The sequence below is a fragment of the Panthera pardus genome, unplaced genomic scaffold (genome assembly GCF_024362965.1).
Source record: "Panthera pardus isolate Hobbes unplaced genomic scaffold, ASM2436296v1 HiC_scaffold_27, whole genome shotgun sequence".
In the NCBI taxonomy this organism is placed as follows: Eukaryota; Metazoa; Chordata; class Mammalia; order Carnivora; family Felidae; genus Panthera; species Panthera pardus.
The window spans coordinates 91,967,252-91,986,299 of record NW_026526843.1 but is presented as its reverse complement, the minus strand read 5'-3'; the positions used below and the strand labels follow the sequence as shown (position 1 = coordinate 91,986,299).

Here is a 19,048-nt window from a genome sequence, read left to right as displayed (position 1 = left end):
TTCTTACATCAAGTCAGCAACTATGAACTTAAATTGATTTCAGGGAAAGATGGAGGTATTTGCCATCATATGATAAGAAGTTTTTCTTAACTCTTGTATAAGCAGACTGGCCAAAACAAAACAAAAGCACTTGGACTCACAGTTTCCAAATTTGTTTTTATGGGAGGGGAGAATAAGGCACATGAGTCATTTTCATTTCTATCAACTAATTATCTTGTGATTATTGAGCCGTAGAGGTCACACTGCTTTATTCTATGGCTATTAAATTTAACAGAGAAGCATCATTTAGGTCTCAAGGAATCTAGCTCAGTAGTGATGATATGTTTAGAATCTGGAAGTGATAAATATCTCACCTTGCTACTTCCCTATAATGCAAGCCATTAGCGCCTTGATTTTAACTATTTTGCACTTATTTCACTAAGTAACAATTCTTAACCTTCATTTGCATATAAGACTAGAAACAGGTACAGAAAAATTGTAATTCTTGCTCTGTCTCCAAGAGTTCAAAATATTTTGTTTACCAACATCCTTTCATTCTTAACAAAATTTTCACTTTATTTTGAAAAAATACTCAGTCAACATTATTTAGCACTGATGGTATTCATAAAAGTGTGTTAGAGACAAATTATAGTAGATGAAGAAGGGAAGGTCTCTGCCATCAAAAGTTTCAGAGCCTTGCAGGGAAGAGAGACCTGTAAGCAGGCAAGAACAGTGATTTAAATGTCATCATAGACCCGGAAAAGAAGATAAAACCTCTGCTTAGAGAAGTTAGTGGAGACTTTAAGAGGGCATCACGTTTTACTTGGTCTTAGGGGATGGGGAGAACATTTTGTAAATATCAACGAGAAAGAAGGTGGCTTGGAAGTTGGGAAGGGAAGGGGGAAAATGGAGGTAGGAAGGACCTTCCAGGCAAAGGGTAAAGCAGGTATACAATCGGAAATCTTGCGGGCCATGGAATATTCTGGGAATAGATAAGCAGAGGCAGAAGCATAGGTTCCTGTGGAGAGGAAGAGATGGGGAGAAGAGGCTAGAAAGGTGGGATGGGGAGAGATGATGAAAGCGCCCCATGGGATGTGCTACGAGCTTTGTACCTTGCAGTGCAGCGGAGACTTCACCGTAGTGGACCGCTGTTGTGAATACACGGATACGGGATGGATTCTCGCCCCAAACTTGGTTAGGATGCAGAGATCAGTGATATGTCTCTCATTTTCTCGGTTTCTCTCTCTCTCTCTCTCTCTCTCTCTCTCTCTCTCTCTCTCTCTCTCTCTCTCTCTCTCTCACACACACACACACACACACACACACACACAACATACCCCTCCAAGATGGTATGAACAGATGTATCACGCACATAATGAGACTTTCTGGATAGAGCAGGGTAGCTCCAAAATTGGTCCCAAAATGGCTAGAGAGAGCAGGGAGAGAAGACTGGCTTGGGGGTTTTGTGGTGGTTGGGGAGTGGGCCCAGGGTGGAGGTTCTCGTGTATAGAAACCAGCCTGTGGGGTTTGAATCTCTCACAAGCACCAGAGGAAGGAGTACTCAGTCTTTCTTATAAGCTTGCCAACTTTGGAGCAGACGAGGGTAGAGCGAGGCTTAAAAGCTGTCAGGAAATATATTACCTCTTATGCTTAGGAAAGACTAAACTGGATGCTTTGGAAGCAACTTTCTGAAACTGCTCTTTTAGAAATGTGAACCAGCCCACCACTATGGTCTGTTATCACTAAATCGCTGTTGGTTTCTGAGTGTTGACCTTGCTGGCTTTCCTGTTGACTCAGGACCTAGAGGTCAGCAAGTGTGATTGCCTGAATAGTTATTTCCCCTCATATTGGAAAATTCTGACATTTTGATATATACTTCAGTTTTTTAGTTGTTATAATTAAGGATCTCTGTAGATCAGGGGTGCCTGGATGGCTCAGTTGGTTAAGTGTCTGACTTTGGCTCAAGTCATGATCTCGTGGTTCGTGAGTTTGAGCCGCGCATCAGGCTCTGTGCTGACAGCTCAGAGTCTGGAACCTGCTTCAGATTCTGTATCCCTCTCTTTGCCCCTCCCCCACTCGTGCTCTGTCTCTGTCTCTCTCTCTCTCTCAAAAATAAATGGATGTTAAAAAAAGATCTTTCTAGATATAAAATTATAATTCCATAGGAGTCAGAAAATTAACTGCAAATTTGTCTATGGTGTGTGTATTTATGTATTATTTTTATTTTAAAATAAAGCTTTTGTATCACTATCATTTTTAAAATCTTACACTAAGATACATTTAAACAAACTTTTATTTATTGTTTAAATTTTAGTTAACATACAGTGCAATATTGGCTTCAGGAGTAGAATTCAGTGATTCGTCACTTACATACAACGCCCAGTGCTCATCACAGCGAGTGTTTCCTTGATATCCATCACCCATCTAGTCCATCTCCCACCTACCTCCCTCCATCAGCCCTCTGTTTTAATTTTTTTAGGTTTATTTCTTTGAGAGTGAGAGCGAGAGACAGTGTGAGTGGGGCAGGGGCAGAGAGAAAGAACGAACACCCCGTGGCTTGAACCCACGAACTGTGAAATCATGACCTGAGCAGAAATCAAGAGTCAGATGCTTAAGTGGCTGAGCCACCCAGGTGCCCCAACCCTCAGTTTTTAAATAAATATTGATATCCTTTGGAATACCACCTAACATCCTCTCCCATACCCCAGAGGTACTCACTCTAAACGTTCAACTTTAAATAACATATGTAAGCCTCAACTCTTCCTCTGTGTATTTTTTTAATTAATTTATTTTTTATTTTTAAATTTTAGCATAATTAATATACAGTGTTAAATTAGTTCCAGGTGTACATTATAGTGATTCAGCAATTTTCTACATTACTCAGTGCTCATCATGATGAGTGTGCTCTTAATCCCCTTCACCTATTCCACCCCTCCTCCCCCCCAACTCACCTCCCCTCTGGTAATCAGCAGTTTGTTCTCTGTAGTTAAGAGTCTGTGTCTTGCTCTCTTTTTTTCCTTTGTTCATGTTTTGTTTCTTAAATTCCACATATGAGTGAAATCATATGGTATTTGTCTTTCTGTGACTTATTTCACTTGGCATTTTACCCTCTAGATCCATCCATGTTGTTGCAAATGGCAAGATTTCATTTCTTTTTTATGGCAGAGGCAAGTTTAGCTTTTTAAACAATTACAATATATTGTGGCGGAGAAGTCAACTGCCAGGCTATGAGAACACCAGGATGTGTGCTCTTGTAGGTCAAGAAAAGAAACTCTGTGATGTTATCACAGAGTTGATAATGCTATGGGATTCTTTAGCTGTCTTTATTGGAAGATTCTGTTGATAATTAGAAGTGATTAATTTCCTGTTCAGTGACTGTGACTTTTTGTTGGCATTATGGGTGGGGTATATTTCTGACTCTGGATTAAAGCAAGGAAATTCTTAGATGAGACTACTCCTTTCCCTCTTATTTTCTCTGTCAAACCTGATCAAATGTTTGGGGAAGGAGGATCTTACTCTACAAATTTAGTTTTCATAAAATGCTATTTTCAAATGTAGTATTTGCTCTGCTTAGTTAAAAGTAGATCGTCAATCTTACTGTTTTATGTGCCCCTGAATTATGAGAGTACTTTTTTCTGTCATGCAGTAAATGGCTAGTTTTTCTTACTAAAGAATTACGCTTTATTTAAGCCTCTCCATAAGTCAGATTCTTCCAGTATGACTCATTTTATGAGAATTATTTTTGGAAACTGCAGGCTGAAGTGTTTTTCAGTCCATGGTATTATTTACCATGTAAGTGATTTATTTCACTAAGTCCCTATGGTGGTTTCGATTGCAGTGGAGGGAATATTCTGGATTCCACATGAAATACTGGGAGGCTGGGGTTCTAGTGGCTCCAGTGTTGACTTGTGTGGAGCACCCATCTATTGCTACAATAATGCTTTGTAATAAGCTACTAAACCTTAGTAACTTAAAAGTCACAACCGGAGTTCTGCTTCCAGCAGGAAAGTGAAACATCTCTGTAGACCAATTCCCCAGAAAACTGGTGAAAGTCATTTTTAAAACAACCATTTAAAGTCTTTGGAAATGGGGGTATTCTTGGAGAAGATGGCGGTGTAGGAAGACACTGGGCTCACCGTGTCCTGCTGATCACTTAGATTCCACCCACACCTGCCTAAATAACTCAGAAAACCGCCAGAAGACTAGCAGAATGGATTCTCTGGAGCCAAGCCCAGAGAGGCCCACAGAAGAGGGTAGGAAGGGCAGAGAGGCAGTGCGGGCTACACGGACTGTCGGGAGGGAGCTGGGGCAGAGGGGCGGCCTGCCGGCCAAGCAGAGCCCCTGAGTCTGGCTGGCAAAAGCAGAGGGGCTGGACGGAGTGTGTTGGGACAGCAAGCGGGACTTAACATCTGGAAGGTTATAAGTTAACAGATCTGCTCAGAGAACGGGAGGGCTGGAGGACAACGGGAGGGAGAGTTGCTGAGCCCAGGACGACAGAGGGAGAGTTGCTGAGCCCAGGACAACAGAGCTCAGCTTGGCGGGGAACAAAGGCGCTCGCCAGCGCCATCTCCCTCGCCCATCCCCCAGCCAAAATCTCAAAAGGAACTGGTTCCTGCCAGGGAACTTGGTTGCACCATGCAAACACCCAATGCTGTGCTTCTGTGGATCCATCCCTCCAGTGGCGGGTCTGACTCCCTCCCGGTGCCACAGGGCCCCTCCCAAAGTGGATCACCGAAGGATAATCGAGCTGAGCCTGCCCCCTCCCGCCCCCGTGCACCTTGCCTATCCACCCCAGTTAATATGCCAGATCCCCAGCACCACAAGCCTGGCAGTGTGCAAGTAGCCCAGACAGGCCACGCCACCCCACCGTGAATCCCGCTCTTAGGAGAGGGGAAGAGAAGGCACACACCAGTCTGACTGTGGCCCCAGCGGTGGGCTGGGGGCAGACATGAGGTCTGACTGTGGCCCCACCCACCAATGCAAGTTATTCAAGACAGCACAGGGGAAGTGCCCCGCAGTTCTGCACCACTCCAGGGACTATCCAAATTGAAGAAACAGAAGAATTCCTCAAAAGAATCTCCAGGAAATAACAAGAGCTAACGAACTGATCAAAAATGATTTAAACAATATAACAGAAAGTGAATTTAGAATAATAGTCATAAAATTAATCACTGGGCTTGAAAACAGTATAGAGGACAGCAGAGAATCTATTGCTACAGAGATCAAGGGACTAAGGAACAGTCAGGAGGAGCTAAAAAATGCTATAAACGAGCTGCAAAATAAAATGGAAACAACCACGGCTCGGATTGAAGCGGCAGAGGAGAGAATAGGTGAACTAGAAGATAAAATTATGGAAAAAGAAGAAGCTGAGAAAAAGATTTAAAAAATCCAGGAGTATGAGGGGAAAATTAGAGAACTAAGTGATGCACTAAAGAGAAATAATCTATGCATAATTGGTATTCCAGAGGAGGAAGAGAGAGGGAAAGGTGCTGAAGGTGTACTTGAAGAAATCATAGCTGAGAACTTCCCTGATCTGGGGAAGGAAAAAGGCATTGAAATCCAAGAGGCACAGAGAACTCCCTTCAGACATAACTTGAATCGATCTTCTGCATGACATATCATAGTGAAACTGGCAGAATACAACGATAAAGAGAAAATTCTGAAAGCAGCTAGGGATAAACGTGCTCTAACATATAAAGGGAGACTGATAAGACTCGTGACCGATCTCTCTACTGAAACTTGGCAGGCCAGAAAGGAATGGCAGGAGATCTTCAATGTGATGAACAGAAAAAATATGCATCCGAGAATCCTTTATCCAGCAAGTCTGTCATTTAGAATAGAAGGAGAGATAAAGATCTTCCCAAACAAACAAAAACTGAAGGAATTCGTCACCACTAAACCAGCCCTACAAGAGATCCTAAGGGAGATCCTGTGAGACAAAGTACCAGAGACATCACTACAAGCATGAAACCTACAGACATCACAATGACTCTAAACCCATATCTTTCTATACTAACACTGAACGTAGATGGACTAAATGTGCCAACCAAAAGACATAGGGTATCAGAATGGATAAAAAAAAAAAAAACAAGACCCATCTATTTGCTGTCTACAAGAGACTCATTTTAGACCTGAGGACACCTTCAGATTGAAAGTGAGGGGATGGAGAACTATTTATCATGCCACTGGAAGTCAAAAGAAAGCTGGAGTAGCCATACTTATATCAGACAAACTAGACTTTAAATTAAAGGCTGTAACAAGAGATGAAGGGAATTATATAATAATTACAGGGTCTATCCATCAGGAAGAGCTAATAATTATAAATGTCTATGTGCCGAATATGGGAGCCCCCAAATATATAAAACAATTACCAACATAAGCAACCTTATTGATAAGAATGTGATAATTGCAGGGGACTTTAACACTCCACTTACAGAAATGGATAGATCATCTAGACACACAGTCAATAAAGAAACAAGGGCCCTGAATGATACATTGGATCAGATGGACTTGACAGATATATTTAGAACTCTGCATCCCAAAGCAACAGAATATACTTTCTTCTCAAGTATACATGGAACATTCTGCAAGATAGATCACATACTGCGTCACAAAACAGCCCTTCATAAGTATACAAGAATTGAAATCATACCATGCATACTTTCAGACCACAATGCTATGAATGTTGAAATCAACCACAGGAAAAAGTCTGGAAAACCTCCAAAAGCATGGAGGTTAAAGAACACCCTACTAAAGAATGAATGGGTCAACCAGGCAATTAGAGAAGAAATTAAAAAATATATGGAAACAAATGAAAATGAAAATACAACAATCCAAACCCTTTGGAATGCAGCAAAGGCATTCCTGAGAGGAAAATACATTGCAATCCAGGCCTATCTCAAGAAACAAGAAAAATCCCAAATACAAAATCTAACAGCACACCTAAAGGAAATAGAAGCAAAACAGCAAAGACACCCCAAACCCAGCAGAAGAAGAGAAATAATAAAGATCAGAACAGAAATATACAATATAGAATCTGAAAAAAACTGTAGAGCAGATCAACGAAACCAAGAGTTGGTTTTTTCAAAAAATAAACAAAATTGATAAGCTTCTAGCCAGGTTTCTCAAAAAGAAAAGGGAGATGACCCAAATAGATAAAATCATGAATGAAAATGGAATCATTATGACCAATCCCTCAGAGATACAAACAATTATCAGGGAATACTATGAAAAATTATATGCCAACAAATTGGACAACCTGGAAGAAATGGACAAATTCCTAAACGCCCACACGCTTCCAAAACTCAACCAGGAGGAAATAGAAAGCTTGAACAGACCCATAACCAGCGAAGAAATGGAATCAGTCATCAAAAATCTCCCAACAAATAAGAGTCCAGGACCAGATGGCTTCCCAGGGGAGTTCTACCAGACGTTTAAAGCAGAGATAATACCTATCCTTCTCAAGCTATTCCAAGAAATAGAAAGGGAAGGAAAACTTCCAGACTCATTCTATGAAGCCAGTATTACTTTGATTCCTAAACCAGACAGAGACCCAGTAAAAAAAGAGAACTACAGGCCAATATCCCTGATGAATATGGATGCAAAAATTCTCAGTAAGATACTAGCAAATCGAATTCAACAGCATATAAAAAGAATTATTCACCATGATCAAGTGGGATTCATTCCTGGGATGCAGGGCTGGTTCAACATTCGCAAATCAATCAACGTGATACATCACATTAATAAAAGAAAAGATAAGAACCATATGATCCTGTCAATCGATGCAGAAAAGGCCTTTGAGAAAATTCAGCAACTTTCTTAATAAAAACCCTTGAGAAAGTCGGGATAGAAGGAACATACTTAAAGATCATAAAAGCCATTTATGAAAAGCCCACAGCTAACATCATCCTCAATGGGGAAAAACTGAGAGCTTTTTCCCTGAGATCAGGAACACGACAGGGATGCCCACTCTCACCGCTCTTGTTTAACATAGTGTTGGAAGTTCTAGCATCAGCAATCAGACAACAAAAGGAAATCAAAGGCATCAAAATTGGCAAAGATGAAGTCAAACTTTCGCTTTTTGCAGATGACATGATATTATATGTGGAAAATCCGATAGACTCCACCAAAAGTCTGCTAGAACTGATAAATGAATTTAGCAAAGTTGCAGGATACAAAATCAATGTACAGAAATCAGTTGCATTCTTATACACTAATAATGAAGCAACAGAAAGACAAAGAAACTGATCCCATTCACAATTGCACCAAGAAGCATAAAATACCTAGGGATAAATCTAACCAAAGATGTAAAAGATCTGTATGCTGAAAACTATAGAAAGCTTATGAAGGTAATTGAAGAAGATGTAAACAAATGGAAAAACATTCCGTGCTTATGGATTGGAAGAATAAATATTGTCAAAATGTCAATACTACCCAAAGCTATCTACACATTCAATGCAATCCCAATCAAAATTGCACCAGCATTCTTCTCAAAGCTAGAACAAGCAATTCTAAAATTCATATGGAACCACAAAAGGCCCCGAATAGCCAAAGTAATTTTGAAAAAGAAGACCAAAGCAGGAGGCATCACAATCCCAGACTTTAGTCTCTACTACAAAGCTGTCATCATCAAAACAGCATGGTATTGGCATAAAAACAGACACATAGACCAATGGAATAGAATAGAAACTCCAGAAGTAGACCCACAAACGTATGGCCAACTCATCTTTGACAAAGCAGGAAAGAACATCCAATGGAAAAAAGACAGTCTCTTTAACAAATGGTGCTGGGAGAACTGGACAGCAACATGCAGAAGATTGAAACTAGACCATTTTCTCACACCATTCACAAAAATAAACTCGATAAAGGACCTGAATGTGAGGTAGGAAACCATCAAAACCCTAGAGGAGAAAGCAGGAAAAGACCTCTCTGACCTCAGCCATAGCAATTTCTTACTTGACACATCCCCAAAGGCAAGGGAATTAAAAGCAAAAATGAACTACTGGGACCTCATGAAGATAAAAAGCTTCTGCACAGCAAAGGAAACAACCAACAAAACTAAAAGGCAACCAACGGAATGGGAAAAGATATTTGCAAAGGACATATCGGACAAAGGGCTAGTATCAAAAATCTATAAAGAGCTCACCAAACTCCACACCTGAAAAACAAATAGTCCAGTGAAGAAATGGGCAGAAAACATGAATAGACACTTCTCTAAGGAAGACATCCGGATGGCCAACAGGCACATGAAAAGATGCTCAATGTCACTTCTCATCAGGGAAATACAAACCAAAACCACACTCAGATATCACCTCACGCCAGTCAGAGTGGCCAAAATGAACAAATCAGGAGACTATAGATGCTGGAGAGGATGTGGAGAAACGGGAACCCTCTTTCACTGTTGGTGGGAATGCAAATTGGTGCAGCCACTCTGGAAAACAGTGTGGAGGTTCCTCAGGAAATTAAAAATAGACCTACCCTATGACCCAGCAGTAGCACTGCTAGGAATTTACCCAAGGGATACAGGAGTGCTGATGCATAGGGGCACTTGTACCCCAATGTTTATAGCAGCACTCTCAACAATAGCCAAATTATGGAAAGAGCCTAAATGTCCATCAACTGATGAATGGATAAAGAAATTATGGTTTATATACACAATGGAGTACTACAGGGCAATGAGAAAGAACGAAATATGGCCCTTTGTAGCAACATGGATGGAACTGGAGAGTGTTATGCTAAGTGAAATAAGCCATACAGAGAAAGACAGATACCACATGTTTTCACTCTTATGTGGATCCTGAGAAACTTAACAGAAACCCATGGGGGAGGGGAAGGAAAAAAAAAAAAAAGAGGTTAGAGTGGGAGAGAGCCAAAGCGTAAGAGACTCTTAAAAACTGAGAACAAACTGAGGGTTGATGGGGGGTGGGAGGGAGGGGAGGGTGGGAGATGGGTATTGAGGAGGGCACCTTTTGGGATGAGTACTGGGTGTTGTATGGAAACCAATTTGACAATAAATTTCATATGTTGAAAAAAATAAAAAAAGTCTTTGGAAATGGTCTTAAGGGCATACACAAATGAAGTATGTATTCAAGAAAATCTCTTAAAACTTCAGAAGTTGCAGTGAGTCTGTGGTATCTGAACTGATACCCACGCCATGTCACTCCCATCCTAGCTCAGCAAAATGGAAACACTCCACTTAAGACTGTGCAGCAAAGGACACAGGGCTCTTTCTCCCTCCAACTCCTACTCCTACTCCATTCTGCCTCCAGCTACTTGTTGCCAAGACTCAGTTCTGGGCAAGTATGGCTGAGAGATGGAGGCTTGCTTCTTCCTCCTAACCCCCCGTCATGGGATGTAGTCTCTACCTTGGATGTGGCATCACTGAGTATATTGTGACCTGATCACGTATACAAGTACCGTGTTATACAGTGAGAGGCAAGGTGAGAAGAGCCGAGGTTACTTTCCCTCCATAAGGGTTCAGCTCCTAAAGGAAGAGGGTCACTCAGAAAAATGTCCTGTTGTCCCCACCCCCATCACCAGAGCCATGTCTCAGGGATTGTTCCCCTGGAGGAGAAGTGGACCATAAAACAGAGAATGCTGAGGGGTGCCTGAGTGGCTCATTCAGGTAAGCAGCCGACTTTGGCTCAGGTCATGATCTTATAGTTCATGAGTTTGAGCCTCGTGTCGGGCTCTGTGCTGACAGCTCAGAGCCTGGAGCCTGCTTCAAATTCTGTCTCCCTCTCTCTGCCCCTCCCCTGCTCATGGTCTCTCTCTTTCAAAGATAAATAAACATTAAAATAAATTTTTTTATAAAATAAAAAAAAAGAAACAGAGAATGCTGAATCCCTTACCAAAAGAGCTGATTTCATTTGCAACAAAGTATGGAGAAGGTTGAACTTAAGGGCACTCTCAAAAACAGTGGAGGTTGTGATGAAAGGCTACTGGGAAAAGATTTGTAGATTAATTGGAGGTACAGATGAAACTGTAGGCTGGCTAGTTTTCTGGAGAGTGGCTGAGAAAGAGGCACCTGGGAGGAGCCCTCCTGGGGACAGAACAGATCTTAAACATTGACCTAACCAACTGATCTTTCAAGAGAGCCTGGGTTTGATTAGATCAGCCTGTGGAATAATTCATGCTTCAGAACATTTGTTAAATACAGTAGAACAATCAGCTGGTAACTAGTGGAGCTTAACAGTTGGTTGTGGTCGAGGAGACAGAAAGAGTTGTGCCAAAACCAATGGCATCCCAGGGTGACAGGAGTCATACCCACACCTACAGCCCATGAGGAACCACATAAAAGATTTCAGGACGTAAGGAGAGGCTGCCGACTGCCCTGAAATAATCCAGCCAGTTACTAAACAATTCAATAGAGACATAATAATAGGCACTTGGTGGTGGAACCAATACTCAGAGTTACTATATTATCTAAAATTGCCACTTTCAAACAAAAAATTGTGGGACACACACAGAAACAAACAAAAAACATGACCCACATACCAGAACAAAAGCAGGCAACAGAAACTTGTGAGGTCAATCAGATGTGGCATTTAAAAGAGACTTCAAAGTCGCTCTAAGAAATATGTTCAAAGTCCTGAAGGGAACCATGATTAAAGAATGACAAAGCTGCATCAAACAGAAAATGCCAGTAAAGCCAGAGAAATCATACAAAGGAACCAAATGGAAATTCTGAAGCAGAAAAGTACAGTGACTGAAATGGCAAATTCATTAGAGGGCTGACTGGTAGATTTGAATTGACAGAAGAAAGAAACTGTGAACTTGATAGAACTGTTGAGATTTTTTCAGTGTGAGGAGCAGAAAGAAAAATGAAGTTTTTCAGACTGAAAGCAAGCAACTGCAGGCAGTAATTCAAATCCATAACCCTTCCAGAAAAATCACTGGTTAAGGGAACTATGTAATTTTAAAAGACAATAGAAATGCATATTTGTTTTCATTTCTTTTTTCACAGATTAAAAAAAAATTGTTTAGCGTATCATGCATAAAAGATAGAAAAATGTAATATATTTTCCAAGAACAGCACACAGCAGATGGGTGGAAGCAAAGCTGTATTGGGTTAAGAAAAGGACTAGAATGTGTAGGAACAAATGAAGAGAAATATAAATGACAAATAAGGAGGTTAATAGAACAAAATCTATGTAACTATATGTTTGCTTCTTCTCTCAGTTTCTTTAAAGGCACAGAGACATGACATAGTATAAGGTAATAATTCTTTCAACGTGTTACTGAGTTTGTAGAATCTGCAGTTTTAATATATAACAATAATACCACAAAAAGGAGATGAATTGACTTTTTGTCCTTGCGAAGCATCCAGTCTAGTGGGAAAGACAGTTGCCCAAAGAAATGTGTAATTCCAAATTGTCATGGATGATCTAAAGCAGAGTTTATCACCCTCAGCAGTACTGACATTTTTGACTAGAGAACTCTTTCTTGTGGGGGCAGGAGGGATGTTCCTGGTATAGTAGGATATTTAGCAGTATCCTTGGCCTGTACCCCCTAGATGATAATAGCACACAATGGTTGTGATGCCATAAAGTATCCCTATACATTGTCACATGTCCCCTAAAGGGCAAAAGTATCCTCATCTAAGAACCACATTACCTTAAAAATGTACATTAAAAATAAATTTAGATACTGGGTGCCTGGGTGGCTCGGTCGGTTGAGCGTCTGACTTCGGCTCAGGTCGTGATCTTGCGGTTTGTGAATTCAAGCCCCGCGTCGGGCTCTGTGCTGACAGCTCAGAGCCTGGAGCCTGCTTCAGATTCTGTGTCTCCCTGTCTCTCTGCCCCAACCCACTTGCATTCTGTCTCTGTCTCTCTAAAAAATAAATAAACATTAAAAATAAATTAAGAGACAATAAAAGGATGTAACTTGAGTAATGAAGGAATCAAGTAATCAAGGAATATCCTCTGACGAAGCGACAGTGAGACTGAGAACTGGCACAAGAATATGGAATTAGGTAGAGACGAGGCAAGAGAAAGAACATTTCAGAAAGATGGGAATGGGCTGATTCCTAAGCTGTCAATGTATTAGAGGCCTTTTAATAAAAGTAATGTAACCAAACATGAATGCAAAAGAGGATGGGGGTTGAGATGACCTTGTACCCACCCACAAACAAGGAAAAATTCTGGACTTTAATAGACTTCTTGGAACTTGGATCCATCTCTCGTATCTGGATGAACATGAACATGATTTTTGTATATACAGTAAAACTTTGGATTGTGAGTAACTTGTTCTGTGAGTGTTCCACAAGATGAGTAAACATTTCTAACAAATTTTAACTTGGTAAATGAGCGATGCCTTGCAATACGAGTAGTACATGATGCTGAACGTCACATGATCACAACTGAGCCGTCGTTCTTCTCTCTCTCTCTCTCGGTGCGGCATTGTGGATGATCATCTCCCATGCTCGGATGCTGTTTGATGGAAATCCGTGATTTTTCAGAATGTTGGAAGTTGCCCACAAGTGGCACTGGTGTATTTTTTGTCACTTCAAAGCACCTATGGACAGTCCTTTGCTTTTCCATACAAGAGGAAGCTTAGGAATGCTTTGCTTCATTCTAGGTCAGGCTGCCTGCAGATATAGACCCTTTGCTCTGCTGCTTTATTGCCAGTTACATTAAATACAGTATATGACATTATATTATGTCATTATATATGACAGTATATTAAAATTTTGTTTATTTTTGAGAGGCCACAAGTGGGGAAGGGGCAGAGATAGAGGGAGACATAGAACCTGACGCATGCTCCAGCCTCTGAGCTCTTAGCACAGAGCCTGGTGCGGGGCTCAAACCCGTGAACCATGAGATCATGACCTGAGCCGAAGTTGGCTGCTTAACCAACTGAGCCATGCAGGCACCCGACAGTATATTAATTATATATGACAGTGTATTAATACTGCACTGTAGTCAACATCTGTGTGAGCATGTACAATGGCCCCCATGCAGAAAAAGATGCTATTGAGCCAATAGATAGCAGTGATTCCATTAGTGATAGTGAAAGTCATCCTACATGATAATTCTCTTCTCTTCCTCACACCAGCCACAAAGGCTTTGAAATGTAAGTGCAGGTTAATTTGTTTATTTTTCTTTATATTTTGTAATTTATTTATTTTTTTGTATTATAGTATTGTAGTCAGTTTTACACTAATATCTTTGGGTTGTGGAATGAATCATCTGAGTTTCCATTATTTCTTATGGGGAAATTTGCTTTGATATACAAGTGCTTTGGATAACAGGCCTGTTTCTGGAACAAATTAGGCTTGCAAACCAAGCTTTACATGACAATTTGGAATTACACATTTCTTTGGTCCTCTGTGTTTCCCACTAGACTGGATGCTTTACAAGGACAAAATAGTTGTCTGTTTTGTTTGCCATTAAAGATCTAGCATCTCCGTGCTTGCTACCAGGTAGCTGCACAATAAACATTTGTTCAATAAGAGCAGGCAGGAGGTAAGGATGGAAAGGAAAGACTTTATAAGGAAAGTATATAAACATTACTGTGTAGAAGATGCTGTCAGGGTCCTGCCCATATCATCACATCACATACCAATTAGATACATATTTGCCTGACTTCGAAATGTTAGAGCCTGCATTTTTTTGGTAAAGGTTTTTATTAGGCTTTCAGAGCTCACTGCCCAATAGCATGATAGTCCAGAATGCTGGGGCAATATCTTCCCTTGGAAAGTGTATCTTCTAGTGTCCTCTAAAGTTCTTCAATGCTACTAAGCTGATTAATAGTGGACATTTGTTTGCTTCCTTCCCTTCCCTGTCTCATTGCCCCACTTTCCTATTAGTTTCCTGGGAATACTCACCATGGTAGGCTAAAAAATGGCCCCCAAAGATAACCAGATCCAAACCTCTTGAGCTTGCAAGTGTTACCTTATATGCCAAAAGAGAATTCACATGTAAGATTAAGATACGGATCTTGAGATGAGAGATGATTCTGTATTCTCTGATAGAATCCAAATGCAAACACACATGTCCATATAAGAGGGAGGCAGAGAGGGATTTGACACTGAAAAAGGAAATTTGACGACTGATGGAAGATGCCACACTGCTGACTGTGAAGATGGAGGAAGGGGGTACAGACAAGAAATGCAAGGAATGTGTCTTTGGGAGCTGGAAAAGTCCAAGAAACAGGTTTTCCTCTAGAACCTCCAGAGGGAGCATGGCCCTGTTGGCAACTTATTTTCAGCCCAGTGGCACTCTCTTGGACTTCTTACCTCCAGAGCTGTCCGAGACTAAATACGTATTTTTTTAAGATTTATTTTATTTTATTTTTTAGGGAGAGTACATGAGCGGGGGAGAGGGACAGAGGAGGAGAGAGAATCCCAAGCAGTCTCCACACTCCACACTCCACACAGAGCCCAATCCCAAACCCTGGGATCATGACCCGAACTGAAATCAAAAGCTGGATGCACAACCGGTGACCCATAAGTATGTATTCTTTTAAGTCAGCAAATCTGTAGCAATTCATTAGCAGCCATAGGAATCTGATACAGATTTTGGTAAAATGAAGTAGTTTGCTGCCGTAATGAATATCTAAAAATGGGAAAGTGGCTTTGGAATTGGATAATGGCTATCAGCTAGAATAACTTCGAGAAGTATGATAGAAAATCCTAGATTACCTTGAACAGTTAGTAGAAATGTGGATATTAAAAGTGTTGCTGGTGAGGGCCCAAAAGAAAGTAAGGAGCACAGTGGAGAAAATGTGCATTGTTGTAGAGAAGGCCTAAGTCATCAAAGACAACCTATTAATGGAAATATAAGTGTCAAAGGTGTTCCTGGTAAAGGTTTAGAAATGAGGAACATCATAATGGAAGATGGAGAAGAGGGGATTCTTGTTATGTAGTGGCAGAAATCTTGGCTGAATTTTGTCCTGCAATTACACGGAAAGCAGAAGTTGTGAACAATTAGTTGAAGATTTAGTTGAGCAGATTCCCAAGAAAAGTGTTGAAGGTGTGCCCTCATTTCTTCTTGCTACTTATAGTAAAATGCTAGAAGAAAGTAAATTGAGGTAACCGCTCTTAAGCAAAAGGGAACCAGGACTTGAAGATAGGAGCAATTCTCAGCCTATCTAGATTGCAAAAGACATTAAAAGGAAAGGATTTATGTCAGGAAAGCATCCTGTGGAGATAAAAATCAAGCATGTAGCTAGACATCTTTGAGGGATCAAAAGATCAAAGTATTCAATCATACAGAGGGCTCTTTCAAGTGATACGGGATGTGAATCATGGGTAACCTCCAGCCATCTCAGCAGAAGCAATGAGTTGGGATGGCATATTCCTGGAGAGAACTGTGAACAGGTCTCCTGTTTAAAGACAGGAATCCCCAAGGCACAAATGGGAGACTACAAGACTTTAGAGTATGTTGAATCAGCAGAAACAATGCCATCTTTAACTGAAAGGATAGATGAAGAAATAAAAGAAGGCTATGGGACTCCAAAAATTTGACAAGAGGAAAACAAGGTGATAAAACTACTCAGCTATAAGTATGTGCTCCATTCAAAATAAAGGAAAGATGATTTTGAGGACAGAGCCATGGTTGCAGGTAAAGTCATGTGACCAGAGGGAGGAGCCTGAAGCCACAAAAGATAATTCCCAGATTGAAACCTATGTAGGTTTGTCTCCTTGATCCCCATTGCTTGGATCAGAGACTCCTCTCTTCCTTCTACTTCTCTCTTTTGCCACGAGAGGGTATATAACTGTTATCAGCTGTAAATGAACCTACAAGAAAGCAGAAACACAAACTTAGTGGAGAGGAAAATTTAAATGATAAAAATGAGAGGCAACATCTCTTGGTGCTTTGGCTTCCCCTAGGACAGCCAAGAAGATAACTGGGGTTAAACTAAGCCCAAGGTACACTTCTCTTTCTCAACAACGTTTACCTGATTCTGACATAAACATCCCATTATGATTTCCAAAATGATCAAGGGGTATTTCTCAAACAGTGTAAAATCAAGACACTAATACAGATATGAAATAAACGTGTTAAAAGATTCTGTTTAATCAATGAGGGAATGGGAAGAGGTTATAACAGGTTCATAGAGAATCCAAGGATGAGATGCAGGAAATGTAATCAAGAATATTTAAATCAGTGTATAAATTGAGGCAAAAGTGGTCTTATTATATCATGGGGGGGTCAATGTAATGTCTCCTAGATAACACATTTTACATATTTATCACTACCTATAACAAAGGATAATAAAAGACCTCAGAGACAATAGAAGGCTAGAATCAGATAATGTGGAGTGGTGTCCTAAGACAGAAAAGTTTTCCATTGAAACACACATTTATCTTTATAATGTTAAAATAAGCAGAAAATTACAGTTTTCTCAAAATCAGGTCCAGTCATTAGGGTGACCAGGTTCCTGTCCTGGATGTTTCCAGGTTGATGCCTGATGACAAAATGGGCACCAGTAACATCACAAAGTGTAAGATGTCACAAAGGCAGCTCCCTGACCAATGAGGAGCAAGAGCAGGGGCATGTAGTGGGGAGGGTTAACTGCTGGTATCTTGAGAGACCTAATCCAACTGGAGAAGGAAGCAGAACTGATTGGAGCCAAACCCAGCCAACATCATGTCGGGGAAAAAAATCCAGGCGAGCTCCTGTCAGACTCCATCCCATCTTATAAGAAGTGAGCTACAGTGTCCTTTGAGCTACGTGGACCGCCTCCTGCTTGAGGATCACCATACCCAAGGCTGGAATTCATCCACAAATCATTTCCGCCTTACCATGCTTGACCACCTTACTGACTACATCCTACAGATGGTAGCCAATGAGGCCATCAATAGCAATATGCACACCGTCCCACAAGATGATAGAGGCGTTGGCAGCAACGGACAGCGCCCCCAAAACTTGAAGAATGTGAGCTTCACTCTGTTTGATGAGATGCCTGGACCCAGGAGAAGTGGCTAAAGACTGGGTCCCAGAGCCTGGAGGGAGTCTTCACAGCCTTAGTCTTAGACAAAGCTTCTCATAGCTGAGGAATCCTTGGCCTCTGTCATCAGTAAATAAACGAGTTAAATTAAGTGCCATGCTTCTGACTGGCTTCTGTTTCTGCCATTCTGCGTTGGAGGCGTCTGTCAGACATCCGGGAGGAGACCTCCCACAGGAGGTGGAGGGTGGATGGGGCGGTCAGTGTGGGATGCTGGACTCGGGCATTTCGGGGAGCGGTTTCGCTGGGGACAGTGCGGGAAGCGGCCCTGAGGGAGTAGCGGGTCAGGGGGAAGAGACTTCCTCACTGGCGCTGAGCCAGGCCAGGCTTGTGAGGCCAGGAGGCTGGCGGGGTGGGGGTGGCTCTCCCAGGCATGTTGAATGCCCAGGAGGGTGGGGGCTGAAGACCACGACTGAGGTGCCACAGGCCTTATTCCTGACCGGAGACCATGTGGAAGTCAGGAGGTGATGGCAGTGGGGGTGGGTGGAGAGGGTGGCATAGCAGCCGACACGCACTTAACGGGCCAGGGCTTCGCATGAAGATTGAGGAGCGACGGGGAAACCATGAAGAGGTACATGTAGAAGGACTTATGCTCAGGTTGATTTGATGGCCTTATACCCCGCCTCATTCCGAAAAAGGGCTCGAGGTAGGGATTATTAGCTAGTGCTGCGGTACTCTGTGGAGTATATCCTTCTGCCCTCTCTCGCAGACACTGGTCAACCGTATAGTACTATGAAAGGTAGCATCTGGCCTAAGACATGCGATCCTAGACGTTCTTTTTAAAAACCATTTGTTAATGTTTCTCTATTTTGAGAGAGAGCATACAGGGAAGGGGCTGAACGAGAGGGAGAGGGAGAATCCCAAGGGAACTCCCTACCACCGGCGCAGAGCCCGATGCGGGGCTCGATCCCAGGGACTGTGAGATCATGACCTGAGCCAAAACCAACAGTCAGACCCTTGACTGAGCCTCCCAGGTGTCCCAATCCTATGAAGTTCTTAATGGTTATTGTTAATAGATTTATTTAGAAATATACTCCATTATAAACTCCTGTAGTAATCTCATTCTCCATGAAACACCTAACCCGTCTACGATCATATACTTGATGGAGCAACATAG

General features: G+C 41.6%; 2 protein-coding genes across 8 annotated transcripts in view; both read left to right on the top strand.

The window, feature by feature from the left end:
- SYTL5 (synaptotagmin like 5) overlaps positions 1-19,048 on the top strand; it is a 270,623-nt gene that overhangs the window by 109,463 nt on the left and 142,112 nt on the right. The window lies entirely within an intron of this gene.
- On the top strand, positions 17,473-18,022 carry LOC109248004 (huntingtin-interacting protein M). The gene has a single exon (XM_019417277.2). The coding sequence runs from the start codon at positions 17,574-17,576 to the stop codon at positions 17,910-17,912; it is 339 nt and encodes a 112-aa protein (XP_019272822.2). The 5' UTR covers positions 17,473-17,573; the 3' UTR covers positions 17,913-18,022.

Excerpts from the sequence above, each read along its gene's own strand:
- LOC109248004 (XM_019417277.2), top strand. The coding sequence starts at position 17,574 with ATGTCGGGGAAAAAAATCCAGGCGAGCTCCTGTCAGACTCCATCCCAT.